General features: G+C 39.0%; 2 protein-coding genes across 2 annotated transcripts; both read right to left on the reverse strand.

Moving 5' to 3' along the window:
- Window positions 1-375: 375 nt before the first annotated feature.
- On the reverse strand, window positions 376-18,466 carry si:ch73-242m19.1 (coiled-coil domain-containing protein 162). The gene is made up of 30 exons (XM_036592795.1): window positions 18,381-18,466; window positions 17,529-17,757; window positions 16,925-17,127; window positions 14,727-14,879; window positions 13,559-13,652; window positions 13,266-13,456; window positions 11,845-11,956; window positions 11,707-11,756; window positions 11,400-11,576; window positions 11,028-11,145; window positions 10,243-10,405; window positions 9,978-10,116; window positions 9,498-9,645; window positions 9,261-9,356; window positions 8,606-8,770; window positions 8,212-8,429; window positions 5,805-5,943; window positions 5,528-5,648; window positions 5,116-5,225; window positions 4,736-4,885; window positions 4,595-4,648; window positions 3,486-3,653; window positions 3,235-3,387; window positions 3,016-3,150; window positions 2,773-2,925; window positions 2,458-2,667; window positions 1,371-1,491; window positions 1,224-1,277; window positions 1,026-1,132; window positions 376-844 (listed from the first exon to the last, which is right to left on the reverse strand). Exons 2-30 carry the CDS (start codon window positions 17,571-17,573, stop codon window positions 728-730), a joined length of 3,864 nt encoding a protein of 1,287 aa, XP_036448688.1. The 5' UTR covers window positions 17,574-17,757; window positions 18,381-18,466; the 3' UTR covers window positions 376-727.
- Window positions 17,600-21,011, reverse strand: LOC118823198. Its single transcript, XM_036592634.1, has 6 exons — window positions 20,823-21,011; window positions 19,263-19,455; window positions 18,907-19,034; window positions 18,617-18,817; window positions 18,391-18,505; window positions 17,600-17,688 (listed from the first exon to the last, which is right to left on the reverse strand). Exons 1-6 carry the CDS (start codon window positions 21,009-21,011, stop codon window positions 17,600-17,602), a joined length of 915 nt encoding a protein of 304 aa, XP_036448527.1.
- Between the last annotated feature and the right edge of the window lie 469 nt (window positions 21,012-21,480).

Here is a 21,480-nt window from a genome sequence, read left to right on the forward strand (position 1 = left end):
TCCTTCAGTTTACCTGCTATTGGCAATAATTGTGTTGCTGTAAGATACTTTATTCTTGTGAAACTGATACATACACACTGATTCCATGTGAATAACGTATTGTGACATCACAGTACGGTTCACCTGCTTCTGACAACAGTTGAGTAGCTGTGAAACCAATGTCCCTTATATTATGACATCACTAAATACTGTCCTGCTGTTCTACTTTTGGCAACATACTTTATTCATATGGAACCAGTGTACAAATGTGAATTCGTTGAATTTGATGTACACCAATGTTGGAAATTCACCAAACTATTCTTTCAGCATATTTATTACTTGAAATCAATAGCATATCAGAAATGTTTTATTTTTTATGTAATTTATTAGATGGTTTGGTCCAATAAAGGTGGAAAAGAGAATATGTTGAAATGGAAATATTAGTTTATTAATGGCATATTATATGAGATGATCATCAGATTTCTAAAAGATCATGTATAACAAAGCACAAATTATTAGAAATATAGTGTTCAGTTTATTTAAAGGGGTGCCTGTGACAAGATGGCACACCAGCATGAAACAGCACATGCATGAGGTAAATTGTCAAACACACAACTCCTTAATTCAATGAAACCTGCTTAACATTTAAAGCTATATAAGTCATGTGAGCAAAAATAGTGAAAATGCCATCAGAATGTGTGCATGCAGCTGGGTTTGGTGAAATTGAACAACAGAGAAAAGCATGAAATTATTTGTGACACAGTCTAAGATTTTGGCGTGACTTCTGATGAAGAGGTGTGAAGGTTCTGTCAGGGAGGTTGGGTAACAAGATGTCTGTAATCTCCGTACGCAGGCGCCACTGGGCCTGTGAATTAGGGGCATAAAGGTTTTAAACCAGCCTCAGCTCAGATACGAAATTCTACCTCTTAGCAGTCTAATTAACATAACTAGTCTCTGGACTTTTCAGGGCTTTGGGGGCATTGTAATGCAGGTTCATTTTTTACATAACTTGAAAGACTTTGTAATTTCAGGGAAAATAAACTTACTGTTTTTGGTCTCTCAAGTAGTGTCCCAGAGCCTCTTCTAGCTGCTGTCAGTCTAGGTGCAGCCTCAATATCAGAATCTTCAGATGTGCTGTCTATAAAGCCACTTACTTTTGTATTAGACAAAAAACAAACCATGAGTTTGTTTGGCTGAAAATGCAATATACAATCACATATGGTCACCTGAGAAATGAATCTCACCAGCTGAGGATTTTTTTCTGTCACTGGCTCTGCTGGAAGAAGCAGTCTTACATCCTGAATAAAAAAGGGACAAAATGTCAGTCTAGTCTAAAACATTAAGTGTGTCCAAATGAATCCAGAATGATGTAAATAAATCACTGTGAGCACCTAAAGGAGAAAGATGTTTAGATAGTGCTGTCTCAATGCTGTGGATCTGGTGCTGTAGTTTGTCCACTCTCTGAAAGGCCTCCAGTTTTAGACAGCGTTCATGACTGAGCTGGTTCCGCACCTTAAAAATGTTCACAAAGCAGAGTATTGCAGTGCTATAACATAGGTTCTATATAGCAAAATATGCTGTTCAAAACTCTCTATTACCTTAAAGCAATAGTTAAACGAAAACTCAAATGTACACAGTTTCCCCCTTACCCCAAATGTAATTTATCAGCAATTGTCTGAGGTTTGCCTCTTTATTTTTTCGCAGGAGCTGGGTAATTCTACCATTGCTGTGTCAATCAGGGTACAAATGCTGATATGTAATTCAGATAGAAAACACAGTCTGTTATACTGAAGAACATCACTAAAGTTTTAACACCACTGACCATAACACGACTGACAAAGTGACTCAAATCTGAGCTTTTCTAAAATATAGTCCACTGCCACTTTAGTTTCAAAGCCACATTATATGTACAAAATGATCAATATTGCATTTATGTTTTGTTTCAGTTTTAACATTCATTTGGTGGGTAACACCACTGACACAATCTTTTTGTGACACGAAGCTGTCATATTTTAGCCAAATTGATCAGAAATAAAAGAGACTTTACTGACTGTACACTTCTCAGAGTTATTCTTCCTTTGAGATATCTATAGAAGAGGTAAATCAGAAAAATCTTTTTCATGCACTAAACATGACTAAAAATCACAAAAATAAAGATTATTCTAGTTTGGAACAGAATAACAAATAAACAGACTACAATACACAACTTTCTGTGGTTTATTCCTATTTTCAGCTCATTTTCATGGCTTTAAAACTGTGGGACACCATTTGCACCGCAATGGTAGAATGACCCAGCTTGAAGGCTAATGTAGCTAACAAGTCGTGGAAATATAAAGCCCATCAACTAGCACTGTGCAGATTGCATGCCTAAAGCATACGAACATGATGGTAGGTAAATAGAACTGTATGTGTATTATAGTTCAACATAAAGAAGGTTTCATTAAGAAGTTTGATATTCCAGCATAAACTCTGTACTACCTTTTTAATCTGGTTGTGAGTGCGCTGTTGCTGGAGCTCACTCTCTCTGCTGGTCTTTTCCAGCTGGGCGCTGAGGGCTCTGAGCTGACCCTCCCTCTCTTCCATGTCCTCCTGTAGTTGCTCCACACTCTGCATGCGAAAGCTCTCCAGCTCTTGCTGGCTCCGTGCCTCCTGCACTGACCGGTGCTCCACATCCTGTAGCTGTTGGGTCTGCGGTCATGAAAAAACTGATTGGCTCTATCAGTGATTTGTATATAGATCATTACATTGAATGAACAGTTAGAAAAGGTCATTTTTTTGGATGTGAGGCTGTACCTGCTTAACAATTTGTTGCTTAACATGTTCATATTCAGTTTTACACTGCAGCATGGCAGCCTTCACTGCTTCAAGCTCCTGCTTCAGTATCGTCTCCCCTTCCTGTGATGTCATCTTCACTCTCAAAGCCTCCACTTTACAAGATATCTCACTCTAAACATGTGTTGATGACAAATATTAGTAAAATGGTAAAAGACTTTGGTGTAAGCACTATTATGTTACCTGAATCTCAGTCTAGCTTACCTGTTGGCACTGAAGTAACTCCTTTTGTAGCTTGACCTGTCCAATCACCTGCCTCCAGTGGTGAAAGGCTCTTAATTTACAGAGAAGTCCAGCCAGTTGACTATTTTCTGAATAAAGATCTTCTAATATCTCTTTCTGATGAAGAAATATAGGAGTAACACCATGTAAAACACTGATGGGCTTTTATTTGTGATTTAATGTGACTGATGTGACATTAACCTCAGAAAGGTTGCTGGTCATGTCCTCATTGTTTCTAGTGGAGGAAAGCTTGTTCCTCAGCTTAATGATCTTGTCCACTCCTTCATGTCTGACCCTGCTGACTAGCTGCTTCACGTCTTGGTCCATTCTGACATGATATTTGTCAAGCCTTGCCTGTACACCAGAAAGACACGGACAGCTAAGTAACCTTGAAGTGAATGTGAGTTAAAGCCAAACATTTGTTCTGAATTTAGATAAGTGCACGTTCACACCTTCAGCTGAATGCAAGTTGAGAAGAGCTGGCGAAGCAGTGAGTCATAACGCTGCCTGTGTTCCAGGCTGATCTGCTGTCGGATGCATTTCTGCTCTTCTTCCAGCTGAGTAACTCGGGCACGAAGTGCTGTTACCTCAGCCATCATTCCACGGCACAGCTCTGCTACCTATGATAAAAGCTTATCCGTCATTGTTTAGAGCTACACCTTTTTGTTTCTACTGTAGCATCCAAACTTTCCCTCAGGGATAAAAAAATGAATACAGAATTTTGCATATGTCAGAAACCACTCTTCATGTTTTAACTTTCCAGTCAAAATAGTCATTAAGTACAAGTCTTCCATTTTTCAGGAGATATTTCTGAGAAGATTAAATATAAAGTAATCCACTGGCATAAGTAAGGGGAAAGTCAAAGGAAAATAAGTGAAAAAACAAGAATTACGAGTGTCCAAAAAAATAATAAAAGATACAGAGGAAATAGACTCCTTACAATTGTGCAAGACCAGATAAACCAAAACAGTATTTAAAGCTTTTATCTTTTAGTAGTAAAGAAAAATCAAGCACTCTTGCTTCGAATCTCAAACTCTCTAAGGTGTTTCTGTCCATTTTTCCACTGAGAGAAGACAACTCAACACTATGGGTCTGGAAGGATGTCTAGCTGTCAAGAAATGGTTCCTCAAAAAAGGAAATAGACAAAGAAAAATCAAACAAAGAAGCTGCCAGTGTTCTGGAAAAATGGACTGACCACCAGAGAGTTCAGACCTCAATATCATTGAATGTGTTTGGGATTACTTGGATTGTGAGAAGCAGAAAATGCAACCAACTTCTAAGACTGAACTTTGGAGGTGTGGAAAAATATCCCTGTAGATTCCTTTGGAAAACTAAAAGCAATTCTCCTGAAAAAAAAAAATGCTGTAATAAAGGCAAAGTGTGGACAGACTAAATGCTAATTTTTGAGGCATTCAAGTAATTTATGTTTTCTGCTGTTTGTCCTGATGCTGAAAAAAAAACTTGGCATGGTCAAAAAATATTTGTTTTGACTGGAAATTAAATAAATGAAGAATCTATCGGCCTAACTGTCTAAACTCTTGAAAACCCTTGCTGAGCATACCTTGCTGTTGGGATCATTTGCCTGTAGATGTGCAGCTTCAAGCTCCTTTACATCCTAGAAGATCATATTGTGAGTGATGAGAACTCACAATAAAACTGCTGACAGAAAACTGACTGAGAAGTGAGGTGAATAGAGAGTTACCTGCTCTCTCTGATAGAGCAGCTCACCCTGCTGCTGTAGGAGCTGCTCATAGAACTGAGAGTAAAGCAGGAAGTTGCTGCGCTCACGTGCCGTCACAGCACAACCCAGCTCAGTCACACACTCCTGCAGGTGAGCCGTGGAGACACACACCTGCCAGGAACATCATCAGCTCCGCATGGTACCCTTAAATAAGCCTTTAATACACCTAAACATGGTGCCCCTAAAAACTCATACATCAGAGACTCCTCATTGAACAAGCCATGTATGATTTGTAACTGGTAAATGTAAAGTAATCCTGTTAGCTTGGCAGCCTTTTACTATTATTTTTACAATTTACAGTTACATTAGCAGAGAGTATATCAGAAAAGAGGGATACTGACCTGTCCTTCTGTCTCTTTTCCTCCACCCATCAACTGCTGGACAAAGTTCTCCACTGTCTGTGGCCTCTCCAGAGACAGACAGTGTTTCATGGAGGCTTGTTTCCAGAGCTCTTTCAACAAAAATTGACAACAGATGAAAAATACAATGGAACCTTAGCACAACATTAAATAAAATGTAAATAGATCTCACTGTTTATGAAGGTAAATGATAAATAATCATTGAGAGTAAATCTGTCATGTTTATAACAGAAAACACATTGCTATTTTCTCTAATAAACGTGCTATTAATCATGATATGATTAATGATGAGCTTTGATATGTGCATGCTTTGAATTTCAGGCTTGATTCCCGGTCTCCTGCAGGGGGGGCTCCTCTCTGATAAGTGTGCACAGCAGAAGAGTGTGTGGGTTACCTGTGGGGAGGGCCGTGTCATGCCGAGCTCGCTCTGACATCACCAGAGTCATCTCCCTGCTAATCCTCCTCTGAACTGCTCTGATCATGTCACATTCTGTGCTCTCCAACAGCCTGAGCAGCTGCTCCACATACACAAAAAGGAAAGGACAAAACCATGCTACTCATGATTACTTTGAAAAGCAGTGACAAGTGATTAGAATACCTGAACAAAATGTATGTTAGAAAACATGATTATCAATGGAACGACGACACAACAAGAACAAGGGCGTCTGTACCTGCCATGTCTTGACATCAACCTCAGCAGCTCCTGGAGGGGCTTGGAAAGGCTGGTTGTGTGACAGTAGAGCCTCATACTCCTGCTCCTTCTCCATCTGCTGCGCCAGAGCCCGCATACTGGGGTAATAAATCTCCATTCTGAAAGATTTCATCACGCATTAGTCACATAAATCACCTAACAAATTAAACACACAGGCTTGTATAAATTGTCAGACACTGACAAGAGCCTTTTATCAACCTAATACATACTTTTTATACAACCTTGTTTTCAATCAACTAAAGGGCCCAATATCATGAAAAAAGAACATTTTCTAGCTTTTTTTTAAAAGTGTGTATGTACTATGTATACATTGTTCAGATTGCAAAATGTACTGTTCACTCCTGTTTTTACTACTACCAGGTTGTGTTTGATGTCTAGGGGTGGGCAACATGGCTATAATATAATATCACAATAGCTGCAGACAATTTCTCGACACAAGATGTGCATTACGACATGCGCTGAAACAGGCACAATGCATCAGTAGCGCTGCATTTAAAAACTGCTATTAAAATTTGTGAATACAGTGTTTTGTATTTAGCATTTAGGGTCCTGCACTAAGTCCTATTAAAAAGGGTTTATTATTATATTTTTTCTCGCTTTTCAATGAAACATACAGTTGTCCCAAGTTATTTAGGTACAGCGATACCCACATTATGTTCAGAAAGGTGTATAGTGACATGATTTATTACAGTAACGATAAAAAAACACATCATGTTGCCCACCCCTGGTCACAACTATGAAGACATTTATATGTGACTGCCCACTCCCAGTGAAGTGAGTTTTTGGAACATATCTGGTGAAAACAATTAAATATGCTTTTCCTGACTATCACAAAGCAAACACAGCATCGCAGCTTTCCAAACAATTCAAGATCCAAAAGAAATGGAGGAAGTGGAATGGATGAAGAACAGAGGTCATTCACACACACTATATTGCCAAAAATATTCACTCACCCATCCAAATCATTGAATTCAGGTGTTCCAATCACTTCCATGGCCACAGGTGTATAAAACCAAGCACCTAGGCATGCAGACGGCTTCTACAAACATTTGTGAAAGAATGGAGCTCAGTGAATTCCAGCGTGGTACCGTGATAGGACGCCACCTGTATGCAAAGCGTCGAATGCAGTGGTGTAAAGCGCCACCACTGGACTCTAGAGCAGTGGAGACGTGTTCTCTGGAGTGATGAATCATGCTTCTCCGTCTGGCAATCTGATGGACGAGTCTGGGTTTGGTGGTTGCCAGGAGAACGATACTTGTCTGACTGCATTGTGCCAAGTGTAAAGTTTGGTGGAGGGGGGATTATGGTGTGGGGTTGTTTTTCAGGAGTTGGGCTCGGCCCCTTAGTTCCAGTGAAAGGAACTCTTAATGCTTCAGCAGACCAAGAGATTTTGGGCAATTTCATGCTCCCAACTTTGTGGGAACAGTTAGGGGATGGCCCCTTCCTGTTCCAACATGACTGCGCACCAGTGCACAAAGCAAGGTCCACAAAGACATGGATGAGCGAGTTTGGTGTGGAAGAACTTGACTGGCCTGCACAGAGTCCTGACCTCAACCCTATAGAACACCTTTGGGATGAATTAGAGCGGAGACTGTGAGCCAGGCCTTTTCATCCAACATCAGTGTCTGACCTCACAAATGCGCTTCTGGAAGAATGGTCAGAAATTCCCATAAACACTCCTAAAACTTATGGAAAGCCTTCCCAGAAGAGTTGAAGCTGTTATAGCTGCAAACAGTGGGCCGACATCATATTAAACCCTATGGATTAAGAATGGGACGTCACTCAAATTCATGTGCCTGTGAAGGCAGACGAGCAAATACTTTTGGCAATATAGTGTATATATATTTTACAAATATAGAGGTCATTCAAATATATATATGATGATGTGAAATGTACATACTGTTTAAGTATAACAATGTACCATTCACTCCCAAGTCCATACAGTCCACAAACTGCAAAAACAGCCTGTTCAGTGTTTTTGTGACATCATGGAAATCAACACATTTACATATTCCTGCCTATTCAGCCTACAGCATTTTAGCTTCACCCATTCACACAAAAATCATAAGAGGAGTTTAAGTTAGACTACTTATTGAATGAGGTACATTACTGGGCAGCCAAACAGAATAGAGGTCATTTACATATATCAGTCTTAAAGGGACAATAAGAAAAACAGCCTGGTTAATTCTAAGGGATAAACAGAGGTTGAAAAATGGTTGGTTAACCCTAACCACAAAAACACTGTGAGTGTACCTAAAATAGAAGAATATGGCCCCTTTAATACTTAGAAATGTAACAGTTCTATTAAAACTGAAAAGATCAGGATGTTTTTTCCAAAATATAAAAGTAATAAATGATTCCAAAACCTGTAGAGACGAGAAAACATTTTGAAGGATGAAGCAGAATTCATTTGCTCCACTCCCAGCTGCTGTCGTGTCCAGCTCTCTTTGAAGACTTCCAGTTGCTTCCAGAGCAGTAAGAAGCCTTTCTGCTGGGTGAGGCACTGAATGGGATTGAGGGCTTTAGGCTTAATCTCTTCTTGGTTTTTGCTCACATTTTCTATGTCATCTGTGGAGTCCTGGAGCTTGCAAACAATGGCAAGAATAATTCAGGGCTTTTTTCAGCTTCAGAGAATCTATAGATTCATTTACCATTTACCATTCATTTAGTTGAAAAATAATGAATATAATTATAAATAACTTCAAATATGACTCTGAATTTGAAGTGTTATAATTTACAAGTCTGCAGTACTCACAGTACCTCTCTATCAGTCTCCACGATGATGTCAGTGTCTGTTTGGCCTTGAAGCTGCAGAGGAGCTGCATCTCTTTCACTCCTCAGCATGTCATCAAGGAGAAGAGAAACACCCAGCATCGCTCCATTAGCCTCCATCCTGCTGCGGTCATTCAGAGCAGACAGGCAGAGCTGTGGAGGACCACTACAACATCAGATCTCATTCTCTGTACATTGACAATGGAAGATGGAGGACTAAAAAGTGACTATTTGGCCAGAAATCAATATTGTCTTGTTCAAAATGTTAATTTGTGACAAAAACTGATTAAAAATCTATGACTCATTGGCTTTATTAGATCATGTTTTTTACATATCACATGCAACAACATTAAACAGAAATTATGTTATTAATGGTAAATTTTATGTGGAGTACATAAAATGGCACAAATGGCCACTTTTTTGCATTGGCCTCAAAGGGCTAACAACTTGACATGGTTTGAGGCAAGTGTGATGATTAGGCATGCAGGGTATAAACTTCCATTATTTGTTAGCTATATTAGCCTCATAGCTCCAGTCCAACCTGATTACATAAGGAAATTACATAAGATAAGTTTTGTTTTTCACCAAACTATCGATTTAACAAGACTAGAGGTAATTATGTGTGTAATCTCAGAAACATTACCTGCATGCAGAACTCTACAGGTAGAACATCCCACACGACCAAGGGGTGCAACCCATGACAAGCAAGAAATGATCTCCATGGATAAATCCTTTGACTCTGAAAAACATATGTAGGCTGTTTTTGGACCTTTAAAGAATGCAGTGCCTCCCCAAGATGGTAAACCATGACCGTCTTCAGATGTTATACCTAACAAATAGGTGGTACTTCTATATTTGAAAAATGTAATTGAGCACCTACCTCTGTGCAGAATGGCTGCAGAGGCTGAGGCAGAGGAAGCTGAGAGACATCTCGTTTTAGGCTGTCACTTAAGATGGAAAGAGCATGACTCATGTTGTCACTCACACTCTGATAGGCATCGATGTTTCCAGAGGACAAGAAAGCCTCTCTAAAGGGAAAAGAGGTAGATATTAGATAACTACAAAGAGGTAACTATATTATTTTTTTTCAACAGTGGTACATGAAATCTGACAGGGCTGAACATGTTGTAGTACCAATAGAAAGTATTAGACAGACATATCATTTAGTCAATAAATCAGTTGGTATTTTGGTGGCTTTTGACCCTGTATGTTCTCTAGGTCATCTGCATATCTCCCATGAGCCTTTGCAGCAGCCTTCGTTATGGCCTGTGACTGCCCACCTAGATGTAATTCAGTGTTTGTTGTATATGTAATGTTAGAGCAAACTAGTGAGTTTGAACAACTATGACCACACACTCACCGAATCATGCAGCGCACTGCCATATCAAACCGCAGGAAAAGCACCTCCCTGCGCAACTGGAGCAGTTGCCCTACAACCTCTGGGCTATCAGGATCAGTAAGAGAGTCCATCTGCTGCTGAATGTCCCAGAGTTCAGCTCCTGTACAAGACCACAGAACAGGGGTCAGAAAATATTCTGATAAAGCTGAAACATTTTTCTTAAACAATTTTGTAAACATTTTCTTGCTTGCTGAAAATCTCAGTGAGTAAAGCTGTTATTACTTACTGATACTTTCTGATCCTCCCCAGTCTGCAGTGAGCTTAAGTTCACCACTGCAGCTGAGTGAACTTTTTGGATTCCCCAGGGAAGCAAGGCTCACCAGATAAAACACTATGTCATGAAGAGCTGATACAATTGTCAGGGTGTGCTGAAGAGCCTGGCAACATGCCTACAACACACACACACACACACACACATGTCTGTCTCTCTATTGTCTCAGAGTTCACACACGTACCATTTGTTTTATATATATTGAATTTTCCAAACCTAAATCTGACCCTAAGCTAGTGCTGGGTGATACTGATAAAATTCAGTAAGACAATATTTTCACAATCTATTATGAAATCACACCACCAAATTCATTTTAAGTTTGCATTAATAAAGTCAATGAAGCCATGCTGCCTAAATGCTGTTACTCAAATAAATGCAAAATAAATGCATTGCAACCTGACAGCTTGATTTGATTAGGCTGTTTAGTTCTGTTCTATTTTTCATAAAAATACAAAAAACAGAAACAGAAACAAATGCAACATTAACCAGACAGAAAGCAGTCTAAAAAGCAAACTTATTACTTTTATGGGCTTTGAACTGTTCTTACAAAACAATCTAAAGCACCCTTCCAATTACACACACTTGAGTTAAGTGTCAGAATCTGAATATGATGAACAAAGTGCACAAAGCAGAATTTAAAAACTAAAATCAAACTGCTTGAAAAGAGGAACACCATGATATAAAGAATAAAATGTCAGAGGCATTTCTATAATAAAAAGAAGTTCTGATACATTTCTCACCTTCACTTCCAGTGTCTTGAACATGATGAGCACCTCAGAGTAGTGAGGAATGAACCAGAGGTTCAGTAGACTCTTTCCATCAGCTGATAACAGTTGCCTGGGACGAGGCTGAAACGTCCTGAAAATCCAAATACAATAAAACGCATTTAATCTGACCCATCATTACACTTATTATACATCAGGTACCATAAAGTGTTATGTAACTCCTATGAAACTAATATACATAATATAGTTATGTAGTTATGAGAGTGAGGAACTAAAGTGTGGGCTCCCAGCAGGCCCTTGGAGATTAAGGGGTTAACTGCATCAACTGCGGTGAACTGAACACATCAACTAAAATTCTTACTCTTGACAGAGAAGGCATGCTCTCACCTAGGATCAGGCTGAAAACCCTTCTCACAGTCTACATCTCTCCGGCTCTCATTGGCTTGTCCAACAACAAAGTGAGTCTGGCCAATATCAGGAAGCTTATCCAGCAGTGAGGTTAGACTGTAGCAAAAGGCAATGATCTGACCTCTCAAACAACACTGAGACATCACCAGGCTGAATCTAAAGAGACACAACATGTTTATAGGCCTGGTCTGATCCATAGCTATTGTATACACTAATGAGTTAAACTGCCATAGTTAAATCTGAACCATTTATAATACACTGAACACAGAGATCCAAGCAAACATACTTGTGGCAGAAATCCAAAATCAGTTTTCTCTTGATTTTGGCTACCTCATCCTGTTAACAGAAAAGAACAGACTGGTAAACTCCTACAGATGCCCATCTGTACTTTAGAAAATCATACTGAAGACTCAGCTTTACATACTGGATTTGATATCAGAGTGCTCATCAGCTCCTTCTTCTTTATAAAAGCATTCAGCATTTCATCCCGAGGACTGACCTTCTCTAGCTGAATGGACACAAAGGCATCTGCAAGCCTGAATCAACAGTCATTTTTTGCAGTTATCATGTGGATTATGCTCATTTATAAACATAGCAAGGGGTGGAAAAAGCAGAGAAATTATAATTAAGTGAAAGTTTAAGGGTGCTGTGTCAAAATCTTATTCAATTTAAAACAGAAGCGTACAGCCAAAAATAGAGCACAGTAAAGTCAAAGATTACCCCTTAATCAAAATGGCCATTAAGTACATTTTATTATTATTATTCAGTGTCAGAAAAAAATTACACAGAAATCCTTAGCAACTAAATATAATATCAAATTTGTCAGTATTTAGTGTGTTTACTTTTTGCCTTTATTACAGCTTCCATTTTTTTAAACAGACTTGCTTTCAGTTTTTCAAAAAAATCTGCAGGGATATTTTTTCACACCATCAAAGTTCAGTCTTAGAAAGTGTTTTTTATTATTTTTTTTTTTTTCTCATGATTCAAGCAATCTCACAGTCAACACAGTCAATGATGTTGAGTTTTGAGGGTGGATTATCCACTGAGAACACTGGCAACTTCTTTGTTTGATTTGCAAATTTTCTTCTTTTTTGTTTATTTCGTTCCTTTTTTGTTTATTTAGAGTTGAGTTGTCTTCTCACAGCAGAAGGATGGACAGAAGCACCTGTGGATTTTTTCAGATCTGAAGTAAGAGTGGAGCTTGATTCTCCTCTCTCTCAAAGATGAAAGCTGTTTATCTAATGGTGACATTTTGTGGTCTAACAGGTCTTGCACAGAGTCCAATTTTTCTGTATCTTTTAACCATGTTTTTAACTCCAGTTATGGAAACTTGTTTTTTTTAACTTATTTTTTTACTTTGACTTTCCTCTTCCTTATGCCTGTGGATTATCTTATATCTAGTCTCCTTGGAAATATCTCTTGAAAAATGAATAACTTGTACTTAGTGGCTGCTGCTTGAATGAAGGGTGGTCTCTGACTTCTGCACAGTACTGTACACTCGAGTGGAAGTAAGAAAGTGTCTACACGTAAACATACTTGAGTACATTAAAGTTGAAAGTAAATCCTTTGCTTTGATGGTGTGTGATGCGGTAGTATTAGCCCTCAGACAAGGACAAACCATATATGTTACACTTGACATTTCATGATAAATGGACCAACAGAAATTATCTAAATTTACCTAGAATAAAATAATTTCCACTAATACATTTTCAAATTAAGAATGTTTTTTGTTTCTCCCAGAAAATTACAAATAAGGTTGTGTTACGTCAGCCATGGTATATGACAGAACAGAGAAAATCAAATCAAGCTCATACAGTATGGGTGTATAGTGAGTCTAAAACTGACCTGCCTCGAGTGTGTGAGGTGCCTTTTGCTGCCCTTTGAGTTACACATTCTTGGTCTTGTGGGGATTTGACGGAGTCCTCAGCCCAGTAGCAAACTGAGGCCTGCTTCAGCGCTCCAAGAAGAGCATTCTTTTGCGTAACCTGGCAGGCCAAGACCACTTGCAGATTCTCTAAATTAGACTGGTTCATGAGCTAAAGACAACCATAAAGGATGCATAAGCAAACAGTGCTTATGTACATAAGGTGCAGAGTGTACAGTATATGGGTTTCAAAAATTGTTTTGCAAGTCATTACATTAAGCACAGCTTCTTCAGACCGGAAGCTGAATTTTCCTATCTGGTTCTCATCAAGCTCCTGGATGCCTAGAGGAAGGCTGGATGGGCAATATCTGCGAATCAGATATAACAGAATTACACCATAGGCAGAGAGTGTTCTAAGTTGGAGGTGCTGAAATTTTAAGCAGCTGATACATGGCATGAAAGGTGATGTCATGCAAAATTATTTGCCTTTTGTCTTTTTGATTTTTTGTTGTAATTTACATCAAACAGAATGTGTCATATTGTGCTGTAATGAGGCGAGACACAACAATATATTTATATAACTGACGCATCAGACCACTGATGCACATCCTCTCTCTGTTCACTCATTCTGTACAAACTTTATGCAAATGAACTGAACTATGCGGTGTTGTGAGTGACTGTGTCATGCCCACAGTCTCACGGTGAGATTTAACACCGAAAGAAATAACAGTTGATAAAACGTGACTATGTTTTTTGAGTTTTTCGAAATGATTTAGTCAAAATAATAATAGGCAGCTCAGAACTGGCCTATGTCTCTTTGGGGCGTAACAATTCTGAAATTGGGACTGAAACCGTGGTACAAACATTGACTCATGTCGGTACCCCTCTTTCCCCAATCCACTGCCACCACATTCAGAGACGTTTTATATTTTTTCATTTTTTGTTTACTATACTGGTCTTAAGAGAACTGTTATTTATTTATGTATTTTTGTTTACATAGTTAATGTATGTGAGGTTTAGTTTATCTACCCTGTTCTACCCCCACCCACCCCCCGTCTGAGCTCAGCCCCCTCCCAAAAGAACAAAACAAAAACCCTAGTGGTATTAACCAAACCATGGTTCATAAATCACAGTCTGAACTGAACCGTGGATTTGTAGAATCTCGAAGAGGTCAGCTGTTGTTGCGGGGAACTTTAACAGTGCACTGCTACTGCAGGTTACAATAACAATGCTCAAGCTGTTATAAAGTCTAGAACTTTTTATTATTATTTTTAGCAGCTGCAGCCCTGAAATCTGGAGGTTCTGCAGCACCTTCAGCAGCCCCAGTACCCACATCCCTGACCATGGGTAAACAGCAGAGGATTATTGCTCTATTACTCTTACTGCTCTAAAAGTCTGTAGGAATACAAGCAGTGACGGCATCTCTAATCCTGTTTAGTTACCTGTCAACACAACTGCTGTCCTGGAGGAGCGTCGTGATGAACAGCGGGGGCTGTTTTGGGATCTCTTTTTTTGCTGCAAATTCAAACTGCACTGGCCGCACATATAGATGGAATTCATCAAAACCCATCTCCTGAGTTAGTGATTTGTATAATCTGGAATAGACAAAAATCATACTGAACATGTACAGTGGTGTGAAAAAGTGTTTGCCCCCTTCCTGATTTCTTATTCTTTTGCATGTTTGTCACACTTAAATGTTTCAGATCACCAAACAAATTTAAATAGTAGACAAAGATAACACAAGTAAACACAAAATACAGTTTATAAATTAAGGTCTTTATTATTAAGGGAAAAAGAAATCCAAACCTACAGGGCCCTGTGTGAAAAAGTGATTGCCCCCCTGTGGTTTATCACATCTTTGGAAAGCTGAGTTCAATTTCCCTAGCCACACCCAGGCCTGATTACTGCCACACCTGTTCTCAATCAAGAAATCACTTAAATAGGACCTGCCTGACAAAGTGAAGTAGACCAAAAGATCCTCAAAAGCTAGACATCATGCAGCAATCCAAAGAAATTCAGGAACAAATGAGAAACAAAGTAATGGAGATCTATCAGTCTGGAAAAGGTTATAAAGCCATTTCTAAAGCTTTGGGGACTCCAGCGAACCACAGTGAGAGCCATTATCCACAAATGGCGAAAACATGGAACAGCATGGAACATGGAAGTGGCCGGCCGACCAAAATTACCCTATGAGCGCAGCGACGACTCATCTAAGAGGTCACAAAAGACCCCACAACAACATCCAAAGAACTGCAGGCCTCACTTGCCTCAGTTAAGGTCAGGGTTCATGACTCCACCATAAGAAAGAGACTGGGCAAAAATGGCCTGCATGGCAGAGTTCCACGACGAAAACCACTGCTGAGCAAAAAGAACATAAAGGCTCGTCTCAGTTTTGCCAGAAAACATCTTGATGATCTCCAAGACTTTTGGGAGAATACTCTGTGGACTGACGAGACAAAAGTTGAACTTTTTGGAAGGTGTATGTCCCATTACATCTGGCGTAGAGGTAACACAGCATTTCAGAAAAGTAACATCATACCAACCGTAAAATATGGTGGTGGTAGTGTGATGGTCTGGGGCTGTTTTGCTGCTTCAGGACCTGGAAGACTTGCTGTGGTAAATGGAACCATGAATTCTGCTGTCTACCAAAAAATCCTGAAGAGAATGTCCGGCCATCTGTTCGTGACCTCAAGCTGAAGCGCACTTGAGTTCTGCAGCAGGACAATGATCCAAAACACCAGCAAGTCCACCTCTGAATGGCTTAAGAAAAACAAAATTAAGACTTTGGAGTGGCCTAGTCAAAGTCCTGACCTGAATCCGATTGAGATGCTGTGGCATGACCTTAAAAAGGCGGTTCATGCTCGGAAACCCTCCAATGTGGCTGAATTACAACAGTTCTGCAAAGATGAGTGGGCCAAAATTCCTCCACAGCGCTGTAAAAGACCAGTTATTGCAAATGCTTGATTACAGTTGTTGCTGCTAAGGGTGGCCCAGCCTGTTTTTAGGTTTAGGGGGCAATCACTTTTTCACACAGGGCCCTGTAGGTTTGGATTTCTTTTTCCCTTAACAATAAAGACCTTCATTTATAAACTGCATTTTGTGTTTACTTGTGTTATCTTTGTCTACTATTTAAATTTGTTTGGTGATCTGAAACATTTAAGTGTGACAAACATGCAAAAGAATAAGAAATCAGGAAGGGGGCAAACACTTTTTCACACCACTGTATCTCTAGAGAGAAGAAATTACAAAATTATCAGTATTACAGCACTTTACACAGAATTTATTAGAGATAAATGTACAAAGACCTTGTCCTGTAACAAAATAAATCAGTGCAAATAGCAAATTATTATCTATTAGTTCAGCCTTATCCATATGTAAGTTATAAAAAAGACACATTGTCACTGATACGAAATACCACTCTAATGAAACACTAATAGCTAATTTTGAGTGCTAATATGCCCCCTTGGAGAGGATTTTCAGCCTGCTAAGCATGAGTGATGGCTGACTGAGTTACAAGTCAGGTGCAAAAGGTTCTTTGCATCTGAGAAAAGCAATTTAATGTAAATTGCAGAAAGTTCTGTAGCACAAATGTTCAATCAACTATTCAATCAGTTAATCTTTCAGTAAAGCTTGACTTAACTGTGACAGGTGCTCAGTCTCTGAGGCTGACTCAACAATGCGATGGCGAAGGGTGACCAGCTCCAGAAGTTTGGAGAACGTCTCCACTGCGAATATCTGTCTCTCTCTGCCCTGCTTCCTCTCACGCTCCTCGACTGACCTCAGAACAGAGTAGCCGACCTCTCTGACCATGACTGGATCCTCAATAAATTCCTCTGAAAACAGCTACAGAAACAACAGGCAGTGTACAGATGTGCAATGTAAATTAAACTGGAAACAACTGATTGAATTTATGTTTTTCAGAATCTTAAAGACATTTTGCCTCTAAGGATTGTTATTAAGGATATGGACAACCAGGTTGAAGCCTTTGTATGATTTTTTTGCTACAATGGCAGTTTTGAATTTAAAAGTAGCAGCCAACAAGTGCTGAGCATACTGGGAACATCTTCAAGTTTGCTGGAAAAACATCCTGGTGGCTCTTATTAAGCTGCTTGCAAGAGCAGCTTAATAAGCTTAATAAATTATCTAAAATTACTTATTAGATTTGTTTTAGTCACTGTATAATTCTGTTTGTATTATATCTTAGTTTTGATGCCTTTACTAGGCTTGTCCAATAAGACACATACATCTCTTTGGAGCTGCTGGCTGTAAGAGGCTCCAGGAGTGGCCATGGTGTGCCAGTGAAACAGAGCTTGCTTCAGGATCCTGTGTTCCAGCCTGGCTCTCTGTGAGGCACTCCTGATCCCATGCAGCTCACATAGCTCAGCATGGGCCTGTTCCAGGGTCCTGTACACATCAGAGGCCAGGCATAGAGATGGGTGCAGCTCTAACAGATACACACTCTTCAGGGCAGGGCTGCAGCAACAAACGTGGAAATAAAATAAAAACATTAAAGCCAAGCAATATCAATTGACAGGGCAATGCTGTAATGAAATGCAAAAAAGGGCTTCTATCAACCATTTCTGTTAGCAGTTGGTTAACATAGTGGGTAACACTGCTGCCCCCCACATGGCAAACTAGGCTGTGATTCTTCAAGTAAGCAAGCACACTATGCTATACCAATAAGAGTCCCTGAGCAAGACTCCTAATGTGACATGAATATACATGCAATACATGATTAAAGTCAAGTCACTTCAGATAAGAGCATGTGCCAAAAGCCACACATTAGAGGTGTACATCTCAGACCTTACAAAGATTTAATTAAAATACGATTTTTTCAAAATGATTCAATGTATCATGTAACACTAAAATAACTAATAATACAAAAACACACAAAAAACACACATACTGCCAAGATAAATGGCTTTAAATAATGTGCTTAGGTGCCTAAGACTTTTGCACAGCACTGTATATTAAAAACTGATATAGCTGAATCACCACCTTCTCATCAATGCATCATAGTGCATTGATGCATTTTACACCTCTATATGGCATTCAGTGTGGTTCTTCTATCTTTCTGCATTTATCAGAATGCTTACCTACATCCACCTACTGAGACCAGCTGTTTAGGGACGTAGTTTAAAGGGAAGCCGTATTCAAGAAGACAGCTCGTCCTCTGCTTCCCTCTCCATATCCGCTCAAGGTACTGACGCTGCTTATCAATCTAACGGAAAGGAAATGTGGCTGCAGATTTGTTTTCCTGTGTACTGAATATGCAAACTTCTACTGTTACTATGGCTAATTCCAACAGTACAGAACCCAAAAACCCAATTACCTGAGTATTGAGAATTAATTTAATAAGTTGCTGATGACTTTGCAGGCAGACCACCTCCTGCTTATACGCTTGTACAAAATACTCTGTTTCCAAATCCAGACAAGGCCTTCTGTGCATCACGTCTGTAATCACTTGAGCCAAACTAAACCGCTCCTCTACGTCTATAACATGCTGGTAAGCCTCAAAGTAGCAATTCAAGAGCTGTGAACATGTAAGTACATAAATAAGAGGTGAAAAAGTTGATAGTATTTGCAGTCTATCTTGAAATGCACATTTTTTAACAACAGTACCTCTATTTTGTGCTCCAGGAAAGCAGTCTCACATGTCCAGATGTCCAGCAGAACGGCAACTCGATCCACATCCATTCCAGCCCAGGATTTAAGAGTCTCAGCAGATTTCAATGAACCACTGAAAGTCTCTATCAGTATAACAACACTGATTCATGACAACATAAACATAGCATATAATATATAACAAGCATTAATAATGGCTTAACCTAAGCATAAACAAATAACTAATGTGCTAATGGTGCCTCAACCAAGTGAAAAGATACACAGATCATACATTCTGGAAATTCTGGAAGAGGTATTTTGGTTATAACCTGTGCATGAATTAATCTGAGACAGTGACTACTTCCTGCTCTGACCTCTGCTTCTGCTGATGTAATGGGACGCTATGAGCAGCAGTGTGTTTTCAAGTTCTTTCAGGTCTATCATGGCTGCATCATACACAACATAAAGGCCTCTCTGATCCTGGACATGGATATATTGACCCTCAGTGCTGTAGAAGTCACTAAGATTCTCCACCTCAGGGAACTCCATAAACTCTGTGCAATGGACCTAAAACAATAAACAAATAAAAACATTGTTACTGTTGACGTGCACTATTGTTCAAAATCTGCTCAGGATCGTGTTTTCAATAATATAAAACCAACTGTGTTGCAGACACATAGATAAAATTATTTTAATATTACGCTAATACCCTACAAGTTTCAAACAATGTAAAAACTAAAGATTTTTTGATGATGAATGGAGCTGTAGATGATTCTGAGAAAGCTGTGTAGCACATACAATATACACTATAATAAAATATATATCCAGCATGCCTCAAATTTGAAAAAAATCAAATCATACTGATTAAATACATTGGTATTTAAAAACATTTGCTTTTTTATCATGCTATAACGTCTTGTTGTTGGTAAAATACTTTGAATTATAAATAAACCATCGGTTTAAAAATTTGGTGTCTATTCTAAGACATTTCAATCTACACAGTATTATTGAATAACAATTATTAATAGAATAATTTATGAAAAAATACTGCAAAAAACAGGAAAGCAAAAATCAAAGGAATAGTTTTACAAGTGGGTCATTCTACCATTGCAGTGGTCTGCATGGAGTATCAATGTTGATATGTAATTCAAGCGTAAAACATATTCTGTTATACTGAAATGCATCAGTAAAGTTGTAATTATTTAAATCTGAGATTTTCTAAATTATGGTCCACAGCCACTTTAGTTTTATAGCCACACTGTGTGTCAGAAATGACAAATATCATATTCATGTTATTATTCAGTTTTAAGTTTAAAACCACTTTAAAAGCAATCAGTGTTTTAGCCAAAATTGTCAGAAATAAACAAAGTGTCATTACCTGTAGACTTCTCAAACTTAGTCTTTCTTCCTTAGAGATATCCATACAAGAAGTAAATCGGAAAGACCGTCCTGTTTTATGACTTTATATGTGAATTCAGTGCAGTGAAAAGCTGTTTTTCATGCACAACATGACTAAAAAAATCAAGAAGAAGAATTACCATAGATTTTTATTGGTTAATTCAGGGATATAACAAAGAAGACATATCAACTTTCTATGATTTATTCTTATTTTGAGATAATCTTCATGGCTTCAAATTTGTGGGACACCATTTGCCACCGCAATGCTAGAATGACCCAAGAACAACCAAGTATATGTCACAAGTATATGCAATATGCTACAGATGCAGCAGATAAACAGTGGAGTATTCCTTCAAGAATTCTCTGTGTATTTCCTGTTCTGGTGGGTTTTTAATTTGCATCCAAAACAGACTCATGCAACACTCCATTGCAACTTACAGGAAAACTTCAAAGTTCAGCCACATTACAAGACAGCTAAATTAAGTCTCCTTAGCACCTGCCTGCTCCACCCACAGGGAAACGTGCTGGCTTGTTACCTTGTAGTCAGCAGGAGTGTTGTAGACGTAGTGCTGTGAGCCAGGGCCTCCTGTAGAGCCACTGCATCCTCGAGCCGCATTCATCCAGCCACTCTCCTCTGCACTGCTCACCTGCACACCCCCCACCACCTGCAGCCCTGCAGTATCCACTGTCAGCCTCCTCTCCACAGAGCGCAGGTAGTTCAGCATGCTCAAACAGGTGCGCTACAGCAACAAGAGGGCAGTGTTGCTCAGTGACAAACATTACCTTTTTAGGTGTTCATGGTCCAGAACTTTTAGGTGTTAAAATTACTACTAAATTTTGATCCAAATCAGTAAAAAGTGAATCATTTTTTGAGGTTCACACTCAACCTTCAGCTCCCTGATTCTGAGGTAACGCAGATACAGAAGGGACACGTAGGCTCCTCTGGATGCAACAGGGTCTTTAGAACCATCCTCAAGGTCTTGATCCAACCCAAGCAGCTGAACACTACTACTGTAGCTGTAACTATAGCATAACATTTATGATGAAGGTTTACATTTGGTTTATGGTTACAGTTTATGATTAAAACTAGCTTTATATGATTTGCTGTAACCTGATATGGCACTGCTAATAACAGAAATAATGAGAAACCCCAAAGTATGTATAAAATTCTAAATATTACCTTACTAGATCTTT

This window comes from Colossoma macropomum, unplaced genomic scaffold (assembly GCF_904425465.1).
Source record: "Colossoma macropomum unplaced genomic scaffold, Colossoma_macropomum, whole genome shotgun sequence".
Taxonomy (NCBI): Eukaryota; Metazoa; Chordata; class Actinopteri; order Characiformes; family Serrasalmidae; genus Colossoma; species Colossoma macropomum.